Here is a 26,007-nt window from a genome sequence, read left to right on the forward strand (position 1 = left end):
ATCTTGCCACTACGAAGCAACAAGCTGCTATTGATTGGTTACTGACCAGTTTATCTCCGGACTGTGTAAAGGCGATAACTTATGAAACGCCTTACAGTGACCATGATGGAATATTTTTATGTGCTCCTGGCTGTTATTAATACAATTTTAACCATTATTACAGAATGACAGACCCATCGAAATTATCAGAACAATGAGGTTAGTCGATAAATCCATGGCTGTCTCACAGCCAGGTTTAACGCAATTTAGTTTTTCTCCCTTTCAACTAATTGTTCAAATAAAATTTTTTTCCTTAAGTTTTTTTAGCTTTGTCAATATAGTTTAGTTTATATTTATCTTAAAAATTGCTTAGGTATGTACATCTGTTTACTATATATTTCATATCTTATTAAGCCGATTATTTGGATATTACGAATGGGATAAAATTATTGTTCAGCCCCATTCATGAAAGGTATGAAGTCTTCGGCACAGCCGAAGACAGTCCCGTCCTTACTTGTTTTTAACATGACTAAGGCAAATTGGTTTTCCATAAGTGCTGCATACTCTATGAACTGCCTTGTGGTACCTGGGTACCCAGCCATGTGACCTAGAAAGAAAAATTATTTATGAACAGGACGGTTAAAACAGAAAACGATCTCTACAACTTGCAATAGGAATTGAGACAAACATTTGCAACCCAATGTCAATATTAGGGTAAGAGACCTGCAAATTATCCTGTCTCAGAATTATCAACAGTTCCAGCGGAGAATAATTTGAAATATTCTTTTCGATGCAGTATGCCTTGAAAGAGACCATTTCACTTCCCAAAATTTCCTCAAGATCTTGGGTGTAGTTGCGTTGTTTGCAAATTTTTACGACTGCTATGCGGAAAAATAATTTACAGCTTCATTCTAATTTCAAAATGCACAAAAATTAATGAATTCTTTGTTATAATATACAGACAAAAATACTCCTTTAAGTGCAGCAAAATCCGAATGCAATTTTTTTTTTTTCAAAAACTATTGATTCGAATTTTTCAGCCCCTCAATTTTGCCGTCCTAGGTTCTCGCCTATTTTGTCTATAGGGCAAATCCACCACTGAGTGTACCGGAGATTTGATGTTATGAAATGAGCTTTAAAAACATAAAGGTAGTAAAATAGTTACAAACTGTGCCCCTGAAAATGCTAGAATTTCTAACGAAACGTCAGGTTTGGATTAAATTTGCTTTACTCACAGTAGAAAATGATTGATCAAGTTTAGCGTGTATCAGAAAATGTTTGGAAAACGCGCTGTTTAAGAATATGTGTGAAGAACGCCGTACTTCAGTATTTCATTGAAAAACGCTTTATCACAATATATAAATGACATATGTTTTGACATGAGCTGGAGAAGTTATGAAAAAATTCTGAAATGAGGCGTTTAGCCGAGATATAATAATATTCCACTCAGCAGTGGATTAATGACAACACTCTCCAATTTAAGTATCTACGTTTTATTTATAAAGTCTCGAACTTCTGCATTATTTACATTTGTATATACACCCGGATATCGGGACCCACATTTTACCCCCCATGATATTATCGCACAAAGTTGTCCATTTACAACGCCTGGTCCTCCAGAATCTCCGTTACACGCATCAGTTGCACCACCCCCAGCACAAATATTTGTTTTTGGTAAACTTTGCCCCCTCATCAGCCAATAACGAGCCGCACATAGTCGTGTATTTACTATTTCCACCTCAGCAGTTTGGAGTGTGTTCGCTTGTGATTCCATCGTTTTCACATCTGTGACACCCCATCCATTAATTTGCATTTTTGTACCCGGTTTTAATTTACTTTCGCAAAGTGGTATTGTTTTTACAAAAGATCCCATGACAAAGGGTTCACACACTTTAATCACACCTACATCCATATTCTTTATTGGCTTATCAAAATTCTCTGGATAAATTGCAAACTCTATTGCGCGGCGCTGTCCGGGTTCGGTTAAATGGGTTAGCCCAGCTACAACGATGACTGAAATCTTCTCATATTTTTTCACGCAATGCGCTGCTGTGACCACTCTTTCATCAGTGATTAATGCACCACCGCAAAAACATTCTTTAGTATTCGTTATATGTTGCAACGATACCATATATGGACTCTCCGCTATGGTCGAAGGTCTGCCATTAACAATGCGATATTGCGAGTTCGTATGGCCCAAAATGCAGTCAAGCGCGAGAAACAAGAACGCGAGAAGAACGCGTAAATTCATTGTATTTTGTACCTTTTTTCTCCGGTTCTTAAGTAGCAAATAGTACAGGAAAACTTTTGTTCGAGCCATTTATATAATAGAGCTTTAAGAAATTTTAAAAAATAAAAAAGCTTACTAAAATAGTAAAATCATATGAACAAACAGCTTTTGCTCTACCAAAATATCCAACTCAATATATTTACAGTGACGGGCAAATGTTTACATACACTCCTTACTTTCATTGTTTAGAAAAGACAAAAACACTGCAAAATAATCTGGTCATAAAATTTCGTTTTAACGCCGTTTTTAATCATTTTACCTGAAACAAATCCGTTCTTGAAAATAAAGATACTAAGTTATGACAAACAAGTAAGGAAGGTTAAGTTCGGGTGTAACCGAACATTACATACTCAGTTGAGAGCTATGGTGACAACATAAGGGAAAATAACCATGTAGGAAAATGAACCGAGGGAAACCCTGGAATGTGTTTGTATGACATGTGTATCAAATGAAAGGCATTAAAGAGTATTTTATGAAGGAGTGGGCCATATTTCTATAGGTTGACGCTATTTAGGGATATCGCCATAAAGCTGGATCAGGGTTGATTCTAGAATTTGTTTGTACGATATGGCTATCAAATGAAAGGTGTTAATGAGTATTTTAAAAGGGCGTGGGGCTTAGTTCTATAGGTGGATGCCGTTTCGAGATATCGCCATAAAGGTGGACCAGGGGTGACCCTAGAATTTGTTTGTACAATATGGGTATCAAAAGAAAGGTGTTAATGAGTATTTTAAAAGGGAGTAATCCTTAGTGGACGCCGTTTCGAGATATCGCCACAAAGGTGGACCAGGGGTGACCCTAGAATTTGTTTGTACAATATGGGTATCAAAAGAAAGGTGTTAATGAGTATTTTAAAAGGGAGTAATCCTTAGTTCCATAGGTGGACGCCGTTTCGAGATATCGCCACAAAGGTGGACCAGGGGTGACCCTAGAATTTGTTTGTACATATGGGTATCAAAAGAAAGGTGTTAATGAGTATTTTAAAAGGGAGTGATGCTTAGTTCCACAGGTGGACGCCGTTTCGAGATATCGCCATAAAGGTGGACCAGGTGTGCCCTAGAATTTGTTTATACGATATGGGTATCAAATGAAAGGTGTTAATGAGTATTTTAAAAGGGAGTGATGCTTAGTTCCACAGGTGGACGCCGTTTCGAGATATCGCCATAAAGGTGGACCAGGTGTGACCCTAGAATTTGTTTGTACGATATGGTTATCAAATTAAAGGTATTAATGAGGGTTTTAAAAGGGAGTGGTGGTAGTTGTATAGGTGGTCGCCTTTTCGAGAAATCGCCATAAAGGTGGAGTGGTGGTAGTTGTATAGGTGGTCGCCTTTTCGAGATATCGCCATAAAGGTGGACCAGGGGTGACTCTAGAATGTGTTTGTACGATATGGGTATCAAATGAAAGGTGTTAATGAGTATTTTAAAAGGGAGTGATACTTAGTTACACAGGTGGACGCCGTTTCGAGATATCGCCATAAAGGTGGACCAGGTGTGCCCTAGAATTTGTTTATACGATATGGGTATCAAATGAAAGGTGTTAATGAGTATTTTAAAAGGGAGTGATGCTTAGTTCCACAGGTGGACGCCGTTTCGAGATATCGCCATAAAGGTGGACCAGGTGTGCCCTAGAATTTGTTTATACGATATGGGTATCAAATGAAAGGTGTTAATGAGTATTTTAAAAGGGAGTGATGCTTAGTTCCACAGGTGGATGCCGTTTCGAGATATCGCCATAAAGGTGGACCAGGGGTGACCCTAGAATTTGTTTGTAGAATATGGGTATCAAAAGAAAGGTTTTAATGAGTATTTTAAAAGGGAGTGATGCTTAGTTCCACAGGTGGACGCCGTTTCGAGATAACGCCATAAAGGTGGACCAGGTGTGACGCTAGAATTTGTTTGTACGATATGGTTATCAAATTAAAGGTATTAATGAGGGTTTTAAAAGGGAGTGGTGGTAGTTGTATAGGTGGTCGCCTTTTCGAGAAATCGCCATAAAGGTGGAGTGGTGGTAGTTGTATAGGTGGTCGCCTTTTCGAGATATCGCCATAAAGGTGGACCAGGGGTGACTCTAGAATGTGTTTGTACGATATGGGTATCAAATGAAAGGTGTTAATGAGTATTTTAAAAGGGAGTGATACTTAGTTACACAGGTGGACGCCGTTTCGAGATATCGCCATAAAGGTGGACCAGGTGTGACCCTAGAATTTGTTTGTACGATATGGGTATCAAATTAAAGGTATTAATGAGGGTTTTAAAAGGGGGTGGTTGTAGTTGTATAGGTGGTCGCCTTTTTGAGATATCGCCATAAAGTTGGACCAGGGGTGACTCTAGAATGTGTTTGTACGATATGGGTATCAAATGAAAGGTGTTAATGAGTATTTTCAAAGGGAGTGATCCTTAGTTCTATAGGTGGAAGGAAGCCTTTTCGAGATATCGCCATAAAGGTGGACCAAGGGTGACTCTAGAATGTTTGTACGATATGGGTATCAAACGAAAGGTGTTACTGAGCACTTTAAGAGGGAGTGGGCATTAGGTCTATAGGTGGACGCCTTTTCGAGATATCGCCATTAGGGTGGGCCAGGGGTGACTCTAGAATGTGTTTGTACGATATGGGTATCAAACGAAATGTGTTACTGAGCACTTTAAGAGGGAGTGGGCATTAGGTCTATAGGTGGACGCCTTTTCGAGATAACGCCATTCGGGTGGGCCAGGGGTGACTCTAGAATGTTTGTACGATATGGGTATCAAACGAAAGGTGTTACTGAGCATTTTAAGAGGGAGTGGGCATTAGGTCTATAGGTGGACGCCTTTTCGAGATAACGCCATTCGGGTGGGCCAGGGGTGACTCTAGAATGTTTGTACGATATGGGTATCAAACGAAAGGTGTTACTGAGCATTTTAAGAGGGAGTGGGCATTAGGTCTATAGGTGGACGCCTTTTTCAGATATCGCCATTAGGGTGGGCCAGGGGTGACTCTAGAATGTTTGTACGATATGGGTAAATAACGAAAGGTGTTACTGAGCATTTTAAGAGTGAGTGGGCGTTAGGTCTATAGGTGGACGCCTTTTCGAGATATCGCCATTAGGGTGGGCCAGGGGTGACTCTAAAATGTATTTGTACGATATGGATATCAAATTAAAGGTATTAATAAGGGTTTTAAAAGCGAGTGGCCCTTAGATGTATATGTGAAGGCGTTTTCGCGATATCGACCAAAATGTGGACCAGGTGATCCATAAAATCATCTGTCGGATACTGCTAATTTATTTATATATGCAATACCACTAACAGTATTCCTGCCAAGATTCCAAACGCTGTTGATTTCGCCTTGTAGAACTTTTTCATTTTCTTCTACTTAATATGGTAGGTGTTACACCCATTTTACAAAGTTTTTTCCAAAGTTATATTTTGCGTCAATAAACCAATCCAATTACCATGTTTCATCCCTTTTTTCGTATTTGGTATAGAATTATGGCATTTTTTTCATTTTTCGTAATTTTCGATATCGATAAAGTGGGCGTGGTTATGGTCGGATTTCGGCCATTTTTTTTACCAAGATAAAGTGAGTTCAGATAAGTGCGTGGACTAAGTTTAGTAAAGATATATCGGTTTTTGCTCAAGTTATTGTGTTAACGGCCGAGATGAAGGCCATACGGTGGACTGTGTATAAAAACTGGGCGTGTCTTCCACCGATTTCGCCCATTTTCACAGAAAACAGTTACCGTCATAGAGTCTATGCTTCTACCAAATTTAAGAAGGATTGGTAAATTTTTGTTCGACTTATGGCATTAAAAGTATTCTAGACAAACTAAATGAAAATGGGCGGAGCCACGCCCATTTTGAAATTTTCTTTTATTTTTGTATTTTGTTGCATCATATCATTACTGGAGTTGAATTCTGACTTTTTATACTTATATACAGTAAAGATATTAAATTTTTTGTTAAAATTTGAATTTAAAAAAATTTTTTTTTAAAAAGTGGGCGTGTTCTTCATCCAATTTTGCTAATTTTTATTTAGCACATATATAGTAATAGTAGTAACGTTCCTGCCAAATTTCATCATGATATCTTCAACGACTGCGAAATTACAGCTTGCAAAACTTTTAAATTACCTTCTTGTAAAAGTGGTCGGTGCCACGCCCATTGTCCAAAATCTTACTAATTTTCTATTCTTCGTCATAACATAAACCCATCTACCAAGTTTCATCGCTTTATCCGCCTTTGGCAATGAATTATCGCATTTTTTCGGTTTTTCGAAATTTTCGATATCGAAAAAATGGGCGTGGTTATAGTCCGATATCGTTCATTTTAAATAGCGATCTGAGATGAGTGCCCAGGAATCTACATACCAAATTTCATCAAGATACCTCAAAATTTACTCAAGTTATCGTTTTAAGGGACGGACGGACGGACGGACGGACATGGCTCAATCAAATTTTTTTTCGATCCTGATTATTTTGATATATGGAAGTCTATATCTATCTCGATTCCTTTATATATGTACAACCAACCGTTATCCAATCAAACTTAATATACTCTGTGAGCTCTGCTCAACTGAGTATAAAAACGCAATATTAGCGTTGACAAGAGTGCACATAAAAGACCAGTTAGCTATGTGGCTTGCATTCTAATGTGCTGTGTATGTACTAACAGTTAAGTACTGTTTACCTATGTAGTTTAACCCTTTATGTGTTTGTTGCTCTGTTACTATTGAGTTTAGTTGCGGTTTGATCACTTAAATATCAACAATAGCTAGTTGTTGTTGTGGTAACAGTGCTTCGGCCCATTCAATGGACACGACCATTCACAATTCAAAGTCCTCTAACGGGAGTCCAAGGTAACCGGCTGTTTCTCCACAGGGAACGACCATAGGGACAATGGTGTTAGAGACGTAGGTTCCACATTACAATTGACAAAATGGTTGTTGTCATGTGGGGACATATCGCATGCAGGATATACATTACGTATATCGGATATGGTAGCGTGCTCCGCCATCCACACCGAAGATCCTGGTTTCACGCTCCGGGAAAAGCAGCATCAAAATTTTAGAAACAAGTTTTTTCAATTAGAAGGAAATTTTTCTAAGCGGTGTCGCCACTCGGCAGTGTTTGGCAAGTACTCCGAGTGTATTTCTGCCATGAAAACCTCCCAGTGAAAACTCACCTGCCGTACAGATGCCGTTCGGAGTCGGCATAAAACAAGCAGGTCCTCTCCCGCCAATTTGTAGGAAAAATGAAAAGGAGCACATCGAAAATTGGAAGATAAGCTCGGCCTAAAATCTCTTCGGAGCTTATCGCGTCTCACATAAATTTTTTTTAAGAGATTAACCTGCTACAGTATCCAGAACGAAGTTGGGCTAGGTTGACTCGTGTCTCCCTTTGTTGTGTGTTTTCTTCTTCTGCAAGAGTAGCAAATTATATATTGATAACAACAGAGTTCACCGGGCGCGTCTGGCAAAAGTGTTTATCGATTATGTCCGGATTTGGTTTAGGGCCTGCTTATGCTTTTCTGGATCGAACGGCTGTATTGGCAGGTGCCGGATCTCGTTATAGTGCTTATGGAGATGTTCCCTTGACCCCTGGGGCTAGATCAAGCAGTTGTTTGTTAGGATGTCCTGTTATGTGAAAATTTAGCAAAAACTGCCTGTTCAGCGTTTCGTTATGCTCTTTAATGTTGAGTTCTTTGGCCTCACTATGTAGGTGGTGTTCGGGTGTCATAAGGAGACATACGGTGGCAGTTCTGATTGCAGCCTTTTCCAGTATGTGTTTTTAAGACCAGGTGACCAAACTGTTGACGCGTAGCTCATGAGCGGCCGGCCAATTTCTTTGTACGTGGTTAGCAACGTTTCTTTACCTATTCCCCAGGTGCTGCCGGCAAGGGACTTAACGATTTTGTTGCGGCATTGTACTTTAGATACAATTCCGGTGGCATGCGCCTTGAAGGTCGGAGTATTATCGAACGTTACCCTTAAGATCTTTGGGAGACTGCTAGTCGGTAATATGACACCATCGACGGGAACGTCCAATATTTGCGACATCTGAATAGGGTGGCCCCCACTGCGCTGGAAGGACAAGGTGGAAAACGATTTAAATTCCCTTGGTGGGACTAATTGGCGCCAGTTAACCCAACAAAGAGAGGACTGGCGCGCCTTGTTAGATGGCCATAACCGTTTCAACGGCCAATTAAGTAAGTTAGTAAATATTTATTGAAAAAAAAGCACAAGAATTTCGACACACTGTATCATCGCAATCCGTTCATTGTTCGGTCACTCCCTTCGCAAAGGTAATATAATTTACAATGACAACGCTTTCGTCAACTTTGGTTTTGTAGTTTTGGAGATATCAAGTTGTTGAAACTTTCAAGAGTAAAAACGCTTGACACGAAAGGGTATATAATGTTCGTTTTTGCCCGAACTTCAATTTCCTTGCTTGTTCCAATCTAAAACACATCATTTCATTTAAAAATAAAATAAAGAGTTTCTTCACTTTTGGTTAAGTATTAGCATCGATACATAGATCCGAGTATTTTAAATGAGTACTGGTATCGGTAGCGATTGATTACAAAAGTGTGGAGGAAGGAAAGGGTGCACTTGATTCCAAGAATTTGTTATCAACTGGGAAGCCGCCACTATGGCAGTGTTATGGTTTTGAAAGCTGTTGTGGCATCTGGAGTTGGTAGAATTACATTTATTAAGGGCATTATGGGTCGCTTTAGCTAAAAGTCTTTTTGGGAACATATTTTGAAACCATCGTTGGATAAATTGGATTTCCGTACAGGTTAGATCGTTTATAATGATATTGTTAAGGACTGACTGCTTTACTATGTTCCAAGACAATTAAATACACGACCTCAAAGTCCAAATTTAAATATGTTTGATTATGTCTGGGAAATTTTAGAACGGAAAATTGTAAAAAAAACCGATTTATAGCGCTGATGTTCTCAAAGAACACGACAAACGTTCCAAGGAGCTTGGAGAAATGTGACACCTGCAGAGTTAACAAATTTAGTAGCCCAATGCCACGACGGCTTCAAGCTTTATGCTAACGGTGGACCGACTAGACACTAACAAACATGTTTTTTTGTGTATTGTATGTAGACTCTTGTCAACGTTGTTTTAACGGTTATTTTCTATAACTTTGCTTTTTATATTTACTTATTTTTACTTCCTTTATATTGGGTCGGTTAAATCCGCTTGTCCGCTTTTCATACAAATCTTGCAATCGATTTTTAAGTAACTACTCATTGAGCTTCCGTCTGTCGCCGTATTTTTTGGTAAAATTTTCGGGCGTTATTCCTGGTGGCTAGCAGCTCAAGCTCCTCGCACTCACGCCTTTCTGCTTCTGCTTTTTTCTTCCTGAAAAGTCACCTCGCTTCCCTTTTCAACTCACGATAGCATTCACACACGCCTCTTGTCGCGCTCGCTTTTAACGTAGCCCTCTAGGCAGCGGCTTTTGTTTCGGTAGCAACGCGGCATTCCTCATCGTACCAGATATGCTACCACAGCTTCTGTATTCCTTCAGGATGAGTTGTGCTCTCAGAGATCAGGTGTGAAAGTCGAGTTGCGAACTCATTGGCAGTCTGTTGTGATTGAAGCTTAACGACGTCTAGCTTTCCTAGTGTTTTTTGTTCCTTGGTTTTAGCCGCGCGATGGCGAGTACCGAAGAAGATTTAAAACGCAACTGCTGCGCAGGCTAGGCCATGTTATCCGAATGAAATGTGATGCTCCGGCCAATGTTTCTATCGGAACCCGCCTATGGAAGCAGAGGTAGAGGGCGGCCCCACTCCGTTGGAAGGACCAGGTGGAAAACTATTTAAACTCCCTTGGTGTGACCAATTGGCGCCGGTTGGCGGAGCGAAGGAGCGACTGGCGCGCCTTGTTGGACGACCATAACCGTTTAGACGGTTAAGCGCCAATTAAGTAAGTAAGTAAGGTGAAAAAAACCGTTAGGTGGCGCACGGATCGAAATATTTAGATAGGTATTTGGAAATTTAGTGCTTTGAGATTGATTTTAAAGTAACTTCTCATTCAGCTACAAACATGAAACCTCAAAGGCAGGTTGAAACACAGGGACAAAGGAACAAAAGGAGAAAATATTGCGTTAGGTGGAGCGCGGGTCGAAAAAATTTGATAATAATTTGGAAATTTGGAACCGGGTTTTAAGTAACTTCTCGATAAGCTAGAGGCTAAAAATTTAGAGCTTAACTCAGAGATCGATGACAGCCGATGACACAGTAAAAAAATTTCGCTAGGGGGCGTACGGACTGAGATATTTAGAAAAATCAAACGGAACGGAAGGAATTTCGGGATTGATTTTTATGTAAATTCTCATTGAGCTACAAACGTAAAACTTAACAGGTAGACTAAGACACCCAGAAAATGTAAGAAAACGAGAAAATAAAAATAAAATAAAAAGTGTAAACACTTCCCTTATATAAATGGACAAAAATCAAATCAAAAATTGATTGATTAATAATATCTCCTTTCCTACCAACTTTGCAATCCAAGTAATGTGCGCTCCACTTTTATATTTTTATTTCTCATAAATATTTTTGCAATTTCCATATCAAAATTTAAAAATCAAAGTTTAGCAAGAATATCTACTATATATTTGTGAAAGTATGTCTGTATGTATGCTCGGACTTGCAGCCTAAAGCGCAGAATGGAATCGAACGAAATTTTGCCATGATATACCCTGAGTGCGTCAATCTATGGTAGGCTATATAAAAACAAGGGGGCGTGGCACCTCCCATACAACTGGAATTTTTCGTTGTCAATATATCTGAAAGTATTAAAGCTAGACGGCGGCCACCGTGGTGTGATGGTAGCGTGCTCCGCCTGCCACACCGTATGCCCTGGGTTCGCACCCCGGGCAAAGCAACATCAAAATTTTAGAAATAAGGTTTTTCAATTAGAAGACAATTTTTCTAAGCGGGGTCGCCCCTCGGCAGTGTTTAGCAAGCGCTCCGGGTGTATTTCTGCCATGAAAAGCTCTCAGTGAAAACTCATCTGCTTGCAGATGCCGTTCGGAGTCGGCATAAAACATGTAGGTCCCGTCCGGCCAATTTGTAGGGAAAATCAAGAGGAGCACGACACAAATTGGAAGAGAAGCTCGGCCTTAGATCTCTTCGGAGGTTATCGCGCCTTACATTTATTTTATTTTTATTAAAGCTAGACGACTGAAATTAGGTGAGGAGGTATATAAGACTAATCCCTACCACCTCGGGAAAAATTGGGGATAGCGAAAAAGGGGCGTGGCATCTCCCATACAAATGGGGGTTGGGATTAGTCTAGTATATTAGTCTATATAGTACACCTTTTATTTATACCCGAACGACGTCAGGTACTCTGCTAGTGTCTTTATATAAGGAGAAATTTGTTTGTTTATTTTATTTTTATTTTAGTTCATTTTGCTTAGAAAATGTTTCAAATAAAACTCTATAAGCACATTTTTCAGATAAGCTCTACGTCTTTCAATCTAGGGAGAATAGGGGGGTGTGCAGACTTTTGTCCGTGACTGTATGTATATTCCAGCGATATGAAATTAGTGCGTAATTGGCATTATAGTTTTTGTATGCTTTTTCAAACGAAAATTTCCTTATAATTGTCTTAAAAATATTTCCACAGGTGAATTGTGGTATTGACGGTGACTATATTTTTTAATAAATAAATATTTATGTAGTTCTATTTGTTTCAGCGACGGCACCATAGAGACATTTTTTCAGTAGCCACTGCCGACTTGGTCGGTGTTAGCGTCTAGCGACTTTTGATCTGATCTGAAGTCTAATTAAATTTTCAAACACGTTCGCGTCAGTCAGGTAATGTGCGCTGTATGTGCGTGTGAATAACTATGTTTACAATCAGTGTTGCTCTTTGGATACAATTGCATCAATTTGGAGTGAATACAAAGGTACGTAATTTCTACCTTTGATAGTTAATAAAACAGCAGAAACGTCCGGATTAATTATCTTAATACTTTATTCTTCAGTTGTCAATTCAATAATGAACCGGAAGTCTACCATCTTCTCTTTTCTTCCTTTACAGTGATGTATTTTTGCTTATTCTATTAATTAGTTGACATGGTTGCATTTATGATCTTACAACTCGGCCAGCCTGAAACTGTATCGACCTCGATACATTCAGCCCAATTCTAAACGAAAATTCCGTGCGAGTTTTTTCCCTTCTCCCATTCCTCGTATTCTAAATAAAAATTCCTTGTGCGTTTTTTCACTTCTCCCTTTCCTCCTATTCTGAACAATGTTCGAAAAAGCGGAAACCGGTTACGGGAGAAAATTAGGTATTATGAATGTGAGGGAGATTTCTCTGCCATTTCATAGAAGTTTTTTCAATTGTTAAATTAAAGGAAATGCATCAAAATAGTTAAAAGAAATTGGTTATTTTAAGAAAGAAAACTTATTTGTACAAATTTGTGCTAAGACATGTATGTACATTCTACAATATTCTCACTGTTAATACAACAACAACTACAACCACAATATTCTTTATTTTAAGTCGAAAAGTATATCATAAGCAGTGGCAGAGCTCTTGGTATACATACTTGATGCAGCCATCCATAAATTGTGCAAGAATTTTTTAAGAAGGCTTTAATAGATTTTGGTATATGGCGAAAGGCGAACTCAACTCGACTTGGCCGCCAGAAAATTGCTTTGCTGAATGAAAGCAGGTAACTCCGGCGGATGTATTATCCGGCCGTCTTCTTCTTATGCTCCTTTGTTGATGTTGCTGTGACCCCAATTCATTACTCATTTCAGTGAATACCACATGAAATGCAATATATACTGTGCATTGTTTAGATTTTATTTATTAATTTCAAACAAATTTGCAATAATAATTAAACTTTTCAATTTTTTAAACAAAATAAGATATGCGCAACGAAATTTCAATTGACAAAACAGCTGACTTCGAAAATTCGAAATTCCTATTCCCCAATTATTGTTCTCCCTAGGAGAAAAGAATTGGAGGAAATTTTCCGCGCGAATAAAAAAATCCGCGAGAACAAAATTCCGGGAGAATATTTAGAATTGGTCTGATTATCTTAATTTCAATTTTTACTGTCATACATTTCTTAATCTGATACAATTCGCTATTTGTGTTCACAGTTACACCTTGCACTGTATTGACCTTGATACATTATAACTTAATTTCTATTTTCACAACCGTACATTTCTTAATCTAATACCTAATCTAAATCTAATACCTAATTTAATACAATTCGCTGTTTGTGTTCAGAGTTACCGCTCGGTCAATCTGACACTGTAATCGACCTCGATACAGTATAACTTAATTTCTAACAAATATTAGTCTGGTTATACTGTGAAATATTTTCTTTGAAAACGGCTCTCTAATGCCTTCAACTCATCAAGTGTTTTGGCCGGTAACAGTAGATGTGCATTTGGCACTACATTGCCTATGCCGTCTATTATGAAATCGATGATATCTGTTTCGCATATGTTTGCCAGTTTTCCTATTGTCTGCATCAATAAAACGTATCAATATAATGACTCGCTCTTTTCGTCCCACTTGCGTCTTGCCAGCATCTTATAAACTTCGTTCCTCTGTATCGGCACGTCAAATTCCGTCGTAAGGGCCTTTTTTAACTCGGCATAGCTTAACGCTTTGGTGGTGGTAAGGAAAACTTTGGCTGTTCCCACCAGGCAGCGACGAAAAGCCAGCAATTTAAATCGTTCGTCTACTCTTTACGACTCCATTACTTCTTCGACATCTTGAAGAAAATGTCCAAACGTCAATGATATATCATCACCACTGAACTTGAGCATAGCATGCTCTATATCGGCAAAATCCAGTCTACGTTGCTGTTGTACCCCAGTACTAGCTCTTAGCTCGTCGATTTCTTTCATTAATTTTAACATTTCCATACGTTTTCGTAGCGCCATCAGTTCGTCATCCACACTTATGGTCGTGGCTCTTGCGTTAATTGGGGCAGAGTTTTATGGGGCGGCAGCAAAAATATCGTGAACGGCAGGTGTTGAATTGAATTCAACCAAAAAATCGGTAGTAGAGGCAGTTGGAACGGCAGTAGCGACAGAGTGAACGGCGGTAACGGCATTGGCGGCAGAGGAGTCAATTGAAACGGCAGCGTTTATCTCAATCATTTCGTCCGGAATGTTCTCCAATATATTTGTGTTCGGAGTGGTATTCATCGTATATGCGGAGCTATTATCTCTCAAGCCAACTATATTTTGCAGTAATCTGCGTAATTGTATAATGTTGGCAGTAGGAGGAAAATCCACATTATTTTCAGTTAAAACTTTAATAATGCCTTCTCGAGCATCCATTTTACAAAATAGTTGTTTATAATAGTGCGCGAGGTTCGTTAACACACCTGAGATGTAATTTCTACCTCCGATGGTTAATAAAACAGCAGAAATATCCAGATTAATTATCTTAGTACTTTATTCTTCAGTTGTCAATCCAATAATGAACCGGAAGTTCTTCATCTTCTCTTTTCTTCCTTTACAGTGATGTATTTTTGTTTATTCTATCACTTAGTTGACATGGTTGCATTTATGATCTTGCAGATACAAAAAATATCAAATGGATACATTTTCAATAGGTTCATCAATTGATAAAATGCAGTAGAGATATACTTTTGTATGTAGCTTTGATTGTGTTCATAGCGTAAGAGTATTGTGTTACTCCTGTATTAAATACATATTTGTATTCCCTGATCCTGGACAGTTTCTGACTGTTTCTTGGAGTACGGGAAAAGACTGGACATATCATACGCCCCATTCATTTGTTTTGCTCTATTGTCAGATCAAACAAGTAAGGAAGGCTAAGTTCGGGTGTAACCGAACATTACATATTCAGCTGAGAGCTTTGGGGACAAAATAAGGGAAAATCACCATTTAGGAAAATGAACCTAGGGTAACCGTGGAAAGTGTTTGTATGACATGGGTATCCAATGGAAGGTATTAAAGAGTATTTTAAAAGGCAGTGGGCCATAGTTCTATAGGTGTACGCCGTTTCGGGATATCACCATAAAGGTGGAACAGGGGTGACTCTAGAATGCGTTTGTACGATATGGTGTCAAATTAAAGATATTAATGAGGGTTTTAAAAGGGAGTGGCCCTTAGTTGTATATGTGAAGGCATTTTCGAGATATCGACCAAAATGTGACCAGGGGGACCCAGAACATCATCCGTCGGATACCGCTAATTTATTTATATATGTAATACTACGGACAGTATTCTTGCCAAGATTCCAAGGGCTTTTTTTATTTTTTTTTTTTTTGTGAAATTTTTTTATTTATTTATTTAAAAATACACATATAAGACATAGTCTTTTGCTTTCGCCCTGCAGAGCGTTTTCATTTTCTTCTACTTAATATGGCAGGTGTCATACCTATTTTACAAATTTTTTTCTAAAGTTATATTTTGCGTCAATAAACCAATCCAATTACCATGTTTCATCCCTTTTTTCGTATTTGGTACAGAATTATGGCATTTTTTTCATTTTTCGTAACTTTCGATATCGAAAAAGTGGGCGTGGTCATAGTCGGATTTCGGCCATTTTTTTATTCCTAGTGAGTTCAGATAAGTACGCGAACTGAGTTTAGTAAAGATATATCGAATTTTGCTCAAGTTATCGTGTTAACGGCCGAGTGGAAAGACATACGGTGGACTGAGTATAAGAACTGGGCGTCGCTTCAACCGATTTTGCTAATTTTTATTTAGCACATATATAGTAATAGTAGTAACGTTCCTGCCAAATTTCATCATGATATCTTCAACAACTGCCAAATTACAGATTGCAAAACTTTTAAATTACCTTCCTTTAAAAGTGGGCGGTGACACGCCCATTGTCCAAAATTTTAATAATTTTCTATTCTGCGTCATAGGTTCAACCCACCTACCAAGCTTCATCGCTTTATCCGTCTTTGGTAATGAATTATCGCACTTTTTCCGTTTATCGAAATTTTCGATATCGAAAAAGTGGGCGTGGTTATAGTCCGATATCGTTCATTTTAAATAGTGATCTGAGATGAGTGCTCAGGAACCTACATACCAAATTTCATCAAGATACCTCAAAATTTACTCAATTATCGTGTTAACGGACGGACGTACGGACATGGCTCAATCAAATTTTTTTTCGATCCTGATGATTTTGATATATGGAAGTCTATATCTATCTCGATTCCTTTATACCTGTACAACCAATCGTTATCCAATCAAACTTAATATACTCTGTGAGCTCTGCTCAACTGAGTATAAAAATGGCAAAACACCTTCTTATCTGAACGATCGGTTGTATGGGATATATATTAAATATAGCTCCGATCGAAAATAGGAGTGTTTATGCCCCTAGAACCTACTAAAGGATTTTACATCACTGATTTCGCTTATTCTTGAGGACAGTTTAAAAACATGTTCGCCTTGGCTCATTTTATTTGAATTAATTGTTCATTATTAATTTTTGCAAAAATGCAAAGTGAGCATATAAATTTATTATATAACTTTTCTTTTAGTATTTTGTTTTAATAACTTGCTGAATTTGGTGATGGAAAGTCCGTGTTAAGCTGACATCGAAAGCGCCTGTTATTTTAAATAACTTTTGAATAGTTATAAAGAGTTAAATTTCTTATAACTGGCTGTGATGCGCATCCGTTGATACCACGTTCGACCATATCCGACATGAACAATAAATGGCCTAAACAGTCTTAAACGAGTATAAAATATAGTAACGCGCCGGACGCCGCGCCGCCACGCCGATATTTTTGACATTCGGCGGCGGCGTTTATCGGCGGCGTATATCTCTACAATATACAAAAAAGTGTGAGCAGAGCTCACAGAGTATATTAATTTTGTTCGCATAACGGTAATCCGTAACGGCATAAAATAATCGAGATAGATATAGACTTCTATATTTCAAAATGATCTGGGTGAAAAAAGAAATTCATTTAGCCATATCCGTCCGTCCGTCCGGCCGTAAACACGATAACATGAGTAAATTTTAAGGTATCTTGATGAAATTTGGTATGTAGGTTCCTGGGCACTCATCTCAGATCTCTATTTAAAATGAATGAAATCGGACCATAACCACGCCCACTTTTTCGATATCGAACACTCCGATAAATCGAAAAAGTGCGATAATTCATTACCAAAGACGGCTAAAGCGATGAAATTTGGTAGGTGATTTGAACTTATGACGCAGAATAGAAAGTTAGTAAAATTTTGGACAATGGGCGTAGCACCGCCCACTTTTACAAGAAGGTAATTTCAAAGTATTGCAAGCTGTAATTTGGCAGTCGTTGAAGATATCATGATGAAATTTGGCAGGAACGTTACCCCTATTACTATATGTATGCTAAATAAAAATTAGCAAAATCGGATTGCGAACACGCTCACTTTTTAAAAAAAAAAATTTTAAGTCAAATTTTAACAAAAAATTGAGTATCTTTGCTGTATATAAGTAAATTATGTCAACATTCAACTCCAGTAATGATATGGCGCAACAAAATACAAAAATAAAAGAAAATTTCAAAACGGGCGTGGCTCCGCCCTTTTGCATTTAATTTGTCTAGAATACTTTTAATGCGATAAGTCGAACAAAAATTTACCAATCCTTGTGAAATTTGGTAGGGGCATAGATTCTATTACGATAACTGTTTTCTGTGAAAATGGGCGAAATCGGTTGAAGCCACGCCCAGTTTTTATACACAGTCGACCGTCTGTCCTTCCGTTCGGCCGTTAACACGACAACTTGAGCAAAAATCGATATATCATCTCACGTACTTATCCGAGCTCACCTTATCTTGGTATAAAAAATGGCCGAAATCCGACTATGATCACGCCCACTTTTTCGATATCGAAAATTATGAAAAATTAAAAAAATGCCATAATTCTATACCAAATATGAACAAGTAAGGAAGGTTAAGTTCGGGTGTAACCGAACATTACATACTAAGTTGAGAGCTATGGTGACAACACAAGGGAAAATAACCATGTAGGAAAATGAACCGAGGGAAACCCTGGAATGTGTTTGTATGACATGTGTATCAAATGGATGGTATTAAAGAGTAGTTTATGAGGGAGTGGGCCATATTTCTATAGGTGGACGCCATTTAGGGATATAGCCATAAAAGTGGACCAGTGGTGACTCTAGAATTTGTTTGTACGATATGGGTATCAAATGAAAGGTGTTAATGAGTATTTTAAAAGGGAGTAATCCTTAGTTCCATATGTGGACGCCGTTTCGAGATATCACCATAAAGGTGGACCAGGGGTGACCCTAGAATTTGTTTTTACAATATGGGTATCAAAAGAAAGGTGTTAATGAGTATTTTAAAAGGAAGTAATCATTAGTTCCATAGGTGGACGCCGTTTCGAGATATCGCCATAAAGGTGGAGCAGGGGTGACCCTAGAATTTTTTGTACAATATGGGTATCAAAAGAAAGGTGTTAATGAGTATTTTAAAAGCGAGTAATCCTTAGTTCCATAGGTGGACGCCGTTTCGAGATATCGCCATAAAGGTGGGCCAGGGGTGACTCTAGAATTCGTTTGTGCAATATGGGTATCAAACGAAAGGAGTTAATGAGTATTTTAAAAGGGAGGGGGCCTTCGTTCTATAGGTGTTCGCCTTTTCGAGATATCGCCATAAAGATGGACCAGGGGTGACTTTAGAATATGTTTGTACGATATGGGTATCAAATGAAAGGTGTTAATGAGTATTTTAAAAGGGCGTTGGGCTTAGTTCTATAGGCGGACGCCTTTTCGAGATATCGCCATAAAGGTGGACCAGGGGTGACTCTAGAATGAGTTTGTACGATATGGGTATAAAATTAAAGGTATTAATGAGAGTTTTAAAAGGGAGTGGTGGTAGTTGTATATGTGAAGGCGTTTTCCAGATATCGACCAAAATGTGGACCAGGGTGACCCAGAACATCATCTGTTGGATACCGCTAATTTATTAATATATGTAATACCTGCCATTTTTTAAGGGTTTTTTATTTCGCCCTGCAGAACTTTTTCATTTTCTTCTACTTAATATGGTAGGTGTCACAACCATTTTACAAAGTTTTTTCTAAAGTTATATTTCGCGTCAATAAACCAATCCAATTACCATGTTTCATCCTTTTTTTCGTATTTGGTATAGAATTATGGCATTTTTTCATTTTTCGTAATTTTCGATATCGAAAAAGTGGGCGTGGTCATAGTCGGATTTCGTTCATTTTTCATACCAAGATAAAGTGAGTTCAAGTAAGCACGGGAACTAAGTTCATTAAAGATATGCCGATTTTTGCTCAAGTTATCGTGTTAACGGCCATGCGGAAGGACAGACGAACGACTGTGTATAAAAACTGGGCGGGGCATCAACCGATTTCGCCCGTTTTCACAGAAAACAGTTAACATTACAAAATCTATGCCCCTACCAAATTTCAAAAGGATTGGTTTATTTTTGTTCGACTTATGGCGTTAAAAGTATCCTAGACAAATTAAATGAAAAAGGGCGGAGCCACGCCCATTTTGAAATTTTCTTTTATTTTTGTATTTTGTTGCACCATATCATTACTGAAGCTGAATGTTGACATAATTTACTTATATACTGTAAAGATATTAAATTTTTTGTTAAAATTTTACTTTAAAAAATTTTTTTTTTAAAAGTGGGCGCGGTCCTTCTCCGATTTTGCTAATTTTTATTAAGCATGCATACAGTAATAGGTGTAACGTTCCTGCCAAATTTCATCATGATATCTTTAACGACTGCCACATTACAGCTTGCAAAAGTTTTAAATTACCTTCTTTTAAAAGTGGGCGATGACACGCCCATTGTCCAAAATTTTACTAATTTTCTATTCTGCGTCATAAGTTCAACTCATGTACCAAGTTTCGTCGCTTTATCTGTCTTTTGTAATGAATTATCGCACTTTTTCGGTTTTTCGAAGTTTTCGATATCGAAAAAGTGGGCGTGGTTATAGTCCGATATCGTTCATTTTAAATAGCGATCTGATATGAGTGCTCAGGAACCTACACACCAAATTTCATCAAGATACCTCAAAATTTACTCAAGTTATCGTGTTAACGGACGGACGGACGGACGGACGGACGGACATGGCTCAATCAAATTTTTTTTCGATCCTGATTATTTTGATATATGGAAGTCTATATCTATCTCGATTCCTTTATATATGTACAACCAACCGTTATCAAATCAAACTTAATATACTCTGTGAGCTCTGCTCAACTGAGTATAAAAAAGGGATGAAACGTGGTAATTGGATTGGTTTATTGACGCAAAATATAACTTTAGAAAAAAATTTGTATAATGGGTGTGACACCTACCATATTAAGTAGAAGAAAATGAAAAATTTCTGCAGGGCCCTTGGAATCTTGGCAGGAATACTGTTCGTGGTATTATATATATAAATAAATTAGCGGTATCCAACAGATGATGTTCTGGGTCACCCTGGTCCACATTTTGGTCGATATCTGGAAAACGACTTCACATATACAACTACCACCACTCTCTTTTAAAAGCCTCATTAATACCTTTAATTTGATACCCATATCGTACAAACACATTCTAGAGTCACCCCTGGTCCACCTTTATGGCGATATCTCGAAAAGGCGTCCACCTATAGAACTATGGCCCTCCCTCTTAAAATACTCTTTAATACCTTCCAAATCATCAAACCCATGTCATACAAACACATTCCAGAGTTACCCTAGGTTCATTTTCCTACATGGTGATTTTCCCTTATTTTATCTCCAAAGCTCTCAGCTGAGTATGTAATGTTCGGTTACACCCGAACTTAGCCTTCCTTACTTGTTATGATTATTATCATTACACTCCAACTAATTTACCTTCGAAAATTCGTTTGTGAATTGATTGAACTTATTTATGGGGCTAGCGTTTTGGACCTTTATTTTTGGCAAAGAAAAAAATAGACATGTGCATGTACAGATATACATGTAGCGCATAATTATATATGCAAAAGAATAAATGTTTAATATGTTTCACTATATGCTGGGAAGCTACGATACTCGAGAACAATATAGCAAAACAAATGCGAACGTATTATAAAGAGTTTGAGATGAGACTTTCTAGTGGGACAAAAAACTATCTCACTTACTTACTTAATTGGCGCTGAACCGTAAAAACGGTTATGGCCGTCCAACAAGGCGCACCAGTCGCTCCTTCTCTCAGCCAACCGGCGCCAATTGGTCGCACCAAAGCAGTTTGTTTTCCACCTGGTCCTTCCAACGGAGTGAGGGCTGCCCTCTACATCTGCTTCCATAGACGGGTTCCGATCGAAACACTTTCTTGGCCGGAGCATCATCTTTCATTCGCATAACATGGTCTAGCCAGCACGGCCACTGCGTTTTAATTCGCTGGACTATGTTGATGTCTGCATATAGCTCGTACAGCTCAACGTTAAACCTTCTTCGGTAATCGCCATCGCCAACGCGTAGAGGTCCATAAATCTTTCGAAGAACTTTTCTCTCGAACACTCCCAGAGCCGCTTCATCTGCTGTTGTCATGCTCCATGCTTCTGCACCATATAGCAGGACGGGTACGATAAATGACTTGTAGAGTATGACTTTCGTTTGCCGAGGGAGGAATTTACTTTTCAAAAAAGAGTGATTCTTCGCTGGATTTCAGAGTTGCTAGTGTTTTCGGGGAAACGAAATCTAGACATAGCGGGATATAGGTAGCTCCTTTTCGTGCTGTCGAAGGCGGCTTTAAAGTCGACGAAGAGGTGATATGTGTCGATTCTCTTTTCACGGGTTTTTTCCAAGGTTTGGCGGATTGTGAAAATCTGGTCGGTGGTAGATTTAGCAGGTCTGAAGCCGCACTGATAAGGTCCAATCAGTTGATTCACGGTGGGCTTCAATCTTTCGCACTATACACTTGACACTTGACATCTAAATGGCGCCTAGAGCGCTACTTGGGCCCGGCTCCATAGCCGGGCAGCACAGCAACCAAACACTTGACAGGGCCTTATATACGATATTAAAAAGGCTGATTCCGCGATAGTTGGTGCAGTTTGTAGTATTCCCCTTCTTGTGGACTGGGCAAAGAACACTTAGATTCCAATCGTCAGGCATGCACTCGTCCGCCCATATTTTGCGAAGAAGCTGATGCATGCGCCTTAACAACTCCTCGCCGCCGTATTTGAATAGCTACGCAGGCAATCCATCAACGCCCGCGGCGTTGTTGTTTTTCAATCTGGTTATTGCTATTCCGACATCGTCATAATCAGGTTCATTCCATCATCATCGATTGCGGGATCGGGTTCGTCATCTCTGTGCGGTAAATTGTTGTCTCCATTTAGGAGAGCAGAGAAGTCTTCCCTCTATAATCTAAGTACTCTCTGGACATCAGTTACAAGGTCTCCGTTTTCGGTCATACAGGAGTTTGCCCCGATCTTAAAACCTTCCATCTGTCTCGGTATTTTTTGGTAAAATTTTCGGGCGTTATTCCTGCCTCTGCTTTGTTCTACATGAATCCGCTTCCCTTTTTAACTTTTTTTCCTCTTGTTCGCTCGCTTTTAACGTAGCCCTGTAGGCACCATCTTTTCTGTCGTTTGCAACGCGGTATTCTTCATCGTACCAGTTATTTTTCCGTGGCCGCCGGTAACCAATTTTTCCTCCGCGGCAGTACGAAGTGCTTTGAAGATATGCTCCCACTGCTCCTGTATTCCTTCAAGCTGAGTTGTGCTCTCAGAGAGCAGGTGTGAAAGTCGAGTTGCGGAATCAATGGCGTTGCGATTGCAGTCTTTCGACGTCTAGCTTTCCTTGTGTTTTTATACTCAGTTGAGCAGAGCTCACAGAGTATATTAAGTTTGATTGGATAACGGTTGGTTGTACATATATAAAGGAATCGAGATAGATATAGACTTCCATATATCAAAATAATCAGGATCGAAAAAAAATTTGATTGAGCCATGTCCGTCCGTCCGTCCGTTAACACGATAACTTGAGTAAATTTTGAGGTATCTTGATGAAATTTGTCACGTAGGTTCCTGAGCACTCATCTCAGATCGCTATTTAAAATGAACTATATCGGACAATAACCACGCCCACTTTTTCGATATCGAAAATTTCGAAAAACCGAAAAAGTGCGATAATTCATTACAAAAGACAGATAAAGCGACGAAACTTGGTAGATGGGTTGAACTTATGACGCAGAATAGAAAATTAGTAAAATTTTGGAAAATGGGCGTGGCACCGCCCACTTTTAAAAGAAGGTAGTTTAAAATTTTGCAAGCTGTAATTTGGCTGTCGTTGAAGATATCATGATGAAATTTGGCAGGAACGTTACTCCTATTACTATATGTACGTTTAATAAAAATTAACAAAATCGGAGAAGGACCACGCCCACTTTTAAAAAAAATTTTTTTTAAAGTAAAATTTTAACAAAAAATTTAATATCTTTACAGTATATAAGTAAATTATGTCAACATTCAACTCCAGTAATGATATGGTGCAACAAAATACAAAAATAAAAGAAAATTTCAAAATGGGCGTGGCTCCGCCCTTTTTCATTTAATTTGTCTAGGATACTTTTAACGCCATAAGTCGAACAAAAATTAACCAATCCTTTTGAAATCTGGTAGGGGCATAGATTTTATGATGTTAACTGTTTTCTGTGAAAACGGGCGAAATCGGTTGATGCCACGCCCAGTTTTTATACACAGTCGTTCGTCTGTCCTTCCGCATGGCCGTTAACACGATAACTTGAGCAAAAATCGACATATCTTTAATGAACTTAGTTCACGTCCTTACTTGAACTCACTTTATCTTGGTATGAAAAATGAACGAAATCCGACTATGACCACGCCCACTTTTTCGATATCGAAAATTACGAAAAATGAAAAAAATGCCATAATTCTATACCAAATACGAAAAAAAGGATGAAACATGGTAAGGTAATTGGATTGTTTTATTGACGCGAAATATAACTTTAGAAAAAACTTTATAAAATGGTTGTAACACCTACCATATTAAGTAGAAGCAAATGAAAAAGTTCTGCGGGGCGAAATAAAAAACCCTTAAAATCTTGGCAGATATTACATATATAAATAAATTAGCAATATCCAACAGATGATGTTCTGGGTCACCCTGGTCCACATTTTGGTCGATATCTAGAAAACGCCTTCACATACACAACTACCACCACTCCCTTTTAAAACTCTCATTAACACCTCTCATTTGATACCCATATCGTACAAACATATTCTAAAGTCACCCCTGGTCCACCTTTATGCCGATATCTCGAAAAGGCGAACACCTATAGAACGAAGGCCCACTCCCTTTTAAAAATAATCATTAGCACCTTTCATTTGATACCCATATCATACAAACGAAGTCTATAGTCACCCCTGGTCCACCTTTATTGCGATACCTCGAAAAGGCGTCCACCTATAGAACTAAGGCCCACTCCCTTTTAAAATACTCATTAACTCCTTTCGTTTGATAGCCATATTGCACAAACGAATTCTAGAGTCACCCCTAGCCCACCTTTATGGCGATATCTCGAAACGGCGTCCACCTATGGAACTAAGGATTACTCCCTTTTAAAATACTCATTAACACCTTTCTTTTGATACCCATATTGTACAAACAAATTCTAGGGTCACCCCTGGTCCACCTTTATGGCGATATCTCGAAACGGCGTCCACCTATGGAACTAATCATTACTCCCTTTTAGAATACTCATTAACACCTTTCATTTGATACCGATATCGTCCACCTATAGACCTAATGCCCACTCCCTCTTAAAATGCTCAGTAACACCTTTCATTTGATTCCCATATCGTACAAACACATTCTAGAGACACCCCTGGTCCACCTTTATGGCGATATCTCGAAACGGCGTCCACCTATGGAACTAAGGATCACTCCTTTTCAAAATACTCATTAACAGCTTTCATTTGATACCCATATCGTACAAACACATTATAGAATCACCCCTGGTCCACCTTAATGGGGACATCTCGAAAAGGCGTCCACCGATAGACCTAAGGCCCACTCCCTCTTAAAATGCTCAGTAACACCTTTCATTTGATACCCATATCGTACAAACAAATTCTAGAGTCAGCCCTGGTCTACCTTTATGGCGATATCCCTAAATGGCGTTCATCCATAGAACTATGGCCTACTCTCTCTTAAAATACTCTTTAATACCTTTCATTTGATACACATGTTATACAACCACATTCCAGGGTTACCCCAGATTGATTTTCCTTATTTTGTCTCCATAGCTCTCAACTGAGTATGTTATGTTCGGTTACACCCGAACTTAGCCTTCCTTACTTGTTAATCTTCTATCTTCCTTGCTTCGTCCACCGCATTACTAGGATGGCGGTGATGCCAGATTTTGCTTTGACGAGGACATCAACCAGCCGGGCATATGCACCAATCCCATTCAGGGAGCGGACGTTCCAGGTGCATGCTCTCAATTCATTGTCCTTCAAACGTTTGCCATGGTCGTCATCTATAGAGAGTGTTCTTTTTATCCCGCTCAGCGCGAGTGAAAATATTACTTGCACGTTTATATAGCGAGCCGTTTGCTCCAAGACAGACGCCCGCTTGCAGCCGCACTTGGTGGTGAACAGACGCTGCCGATGGGAGATCCACCGGCTAGCCCTTAAACCGATTATATCAGAGTGGCCAGGATGTTTAGTGGCTACTGGCTCAGGTGAATGGCGGTCAGAAGCTTTTCCCACTTTCGTGGACTTCTAAAGTTAGGTATT

General features: G+C 38.8%; 2 protein-coding genes across 17 annotated transcripts in view; one reads left to right on the forward strand and one right to left on the reverse strand.

Moving 5' to 3' along the window:
• LOC137240664 (serine-rich adhesin for platelets) overlaps window positions 1-26,007 on the forward strand; it is an 827,553-nt gene that overhangs the window by 775,421 nt on the left and 26,125 nt on the right. The gene's annotated exons all lie outside the window — the stretch shown is intronic.
• On the reverse strand, window positions 1,388-2,246 carry LOC137242641 (trypsin-like). Its single transcript, XM_067769909.1, has one exon. It carries the CDS (start codon window positions 2,228-2,230, stop codon window positions 1,466-1,468), a length of 765 nt encoding a protein of 254 aa, XP_067626010.1. The 5' UTR covers window positions 2,231-2,246; the 3' UTR covers window positions 1,388-1,465.

This window comes from Eurosta solidaginis, chromosome 2, assembly GCF_040869045.1.
Source record: "Eurosta solidaginis isolate ZX-2024a chromosome 2, ASM4086904v1, whole genome shotgun sequence".
Lineage (NCBI taxonomy): Eukaryota > Metazoa > Arthropoda > Insecta > Diptera > Tephritidae > Eurosta > Eurosta solidaginis.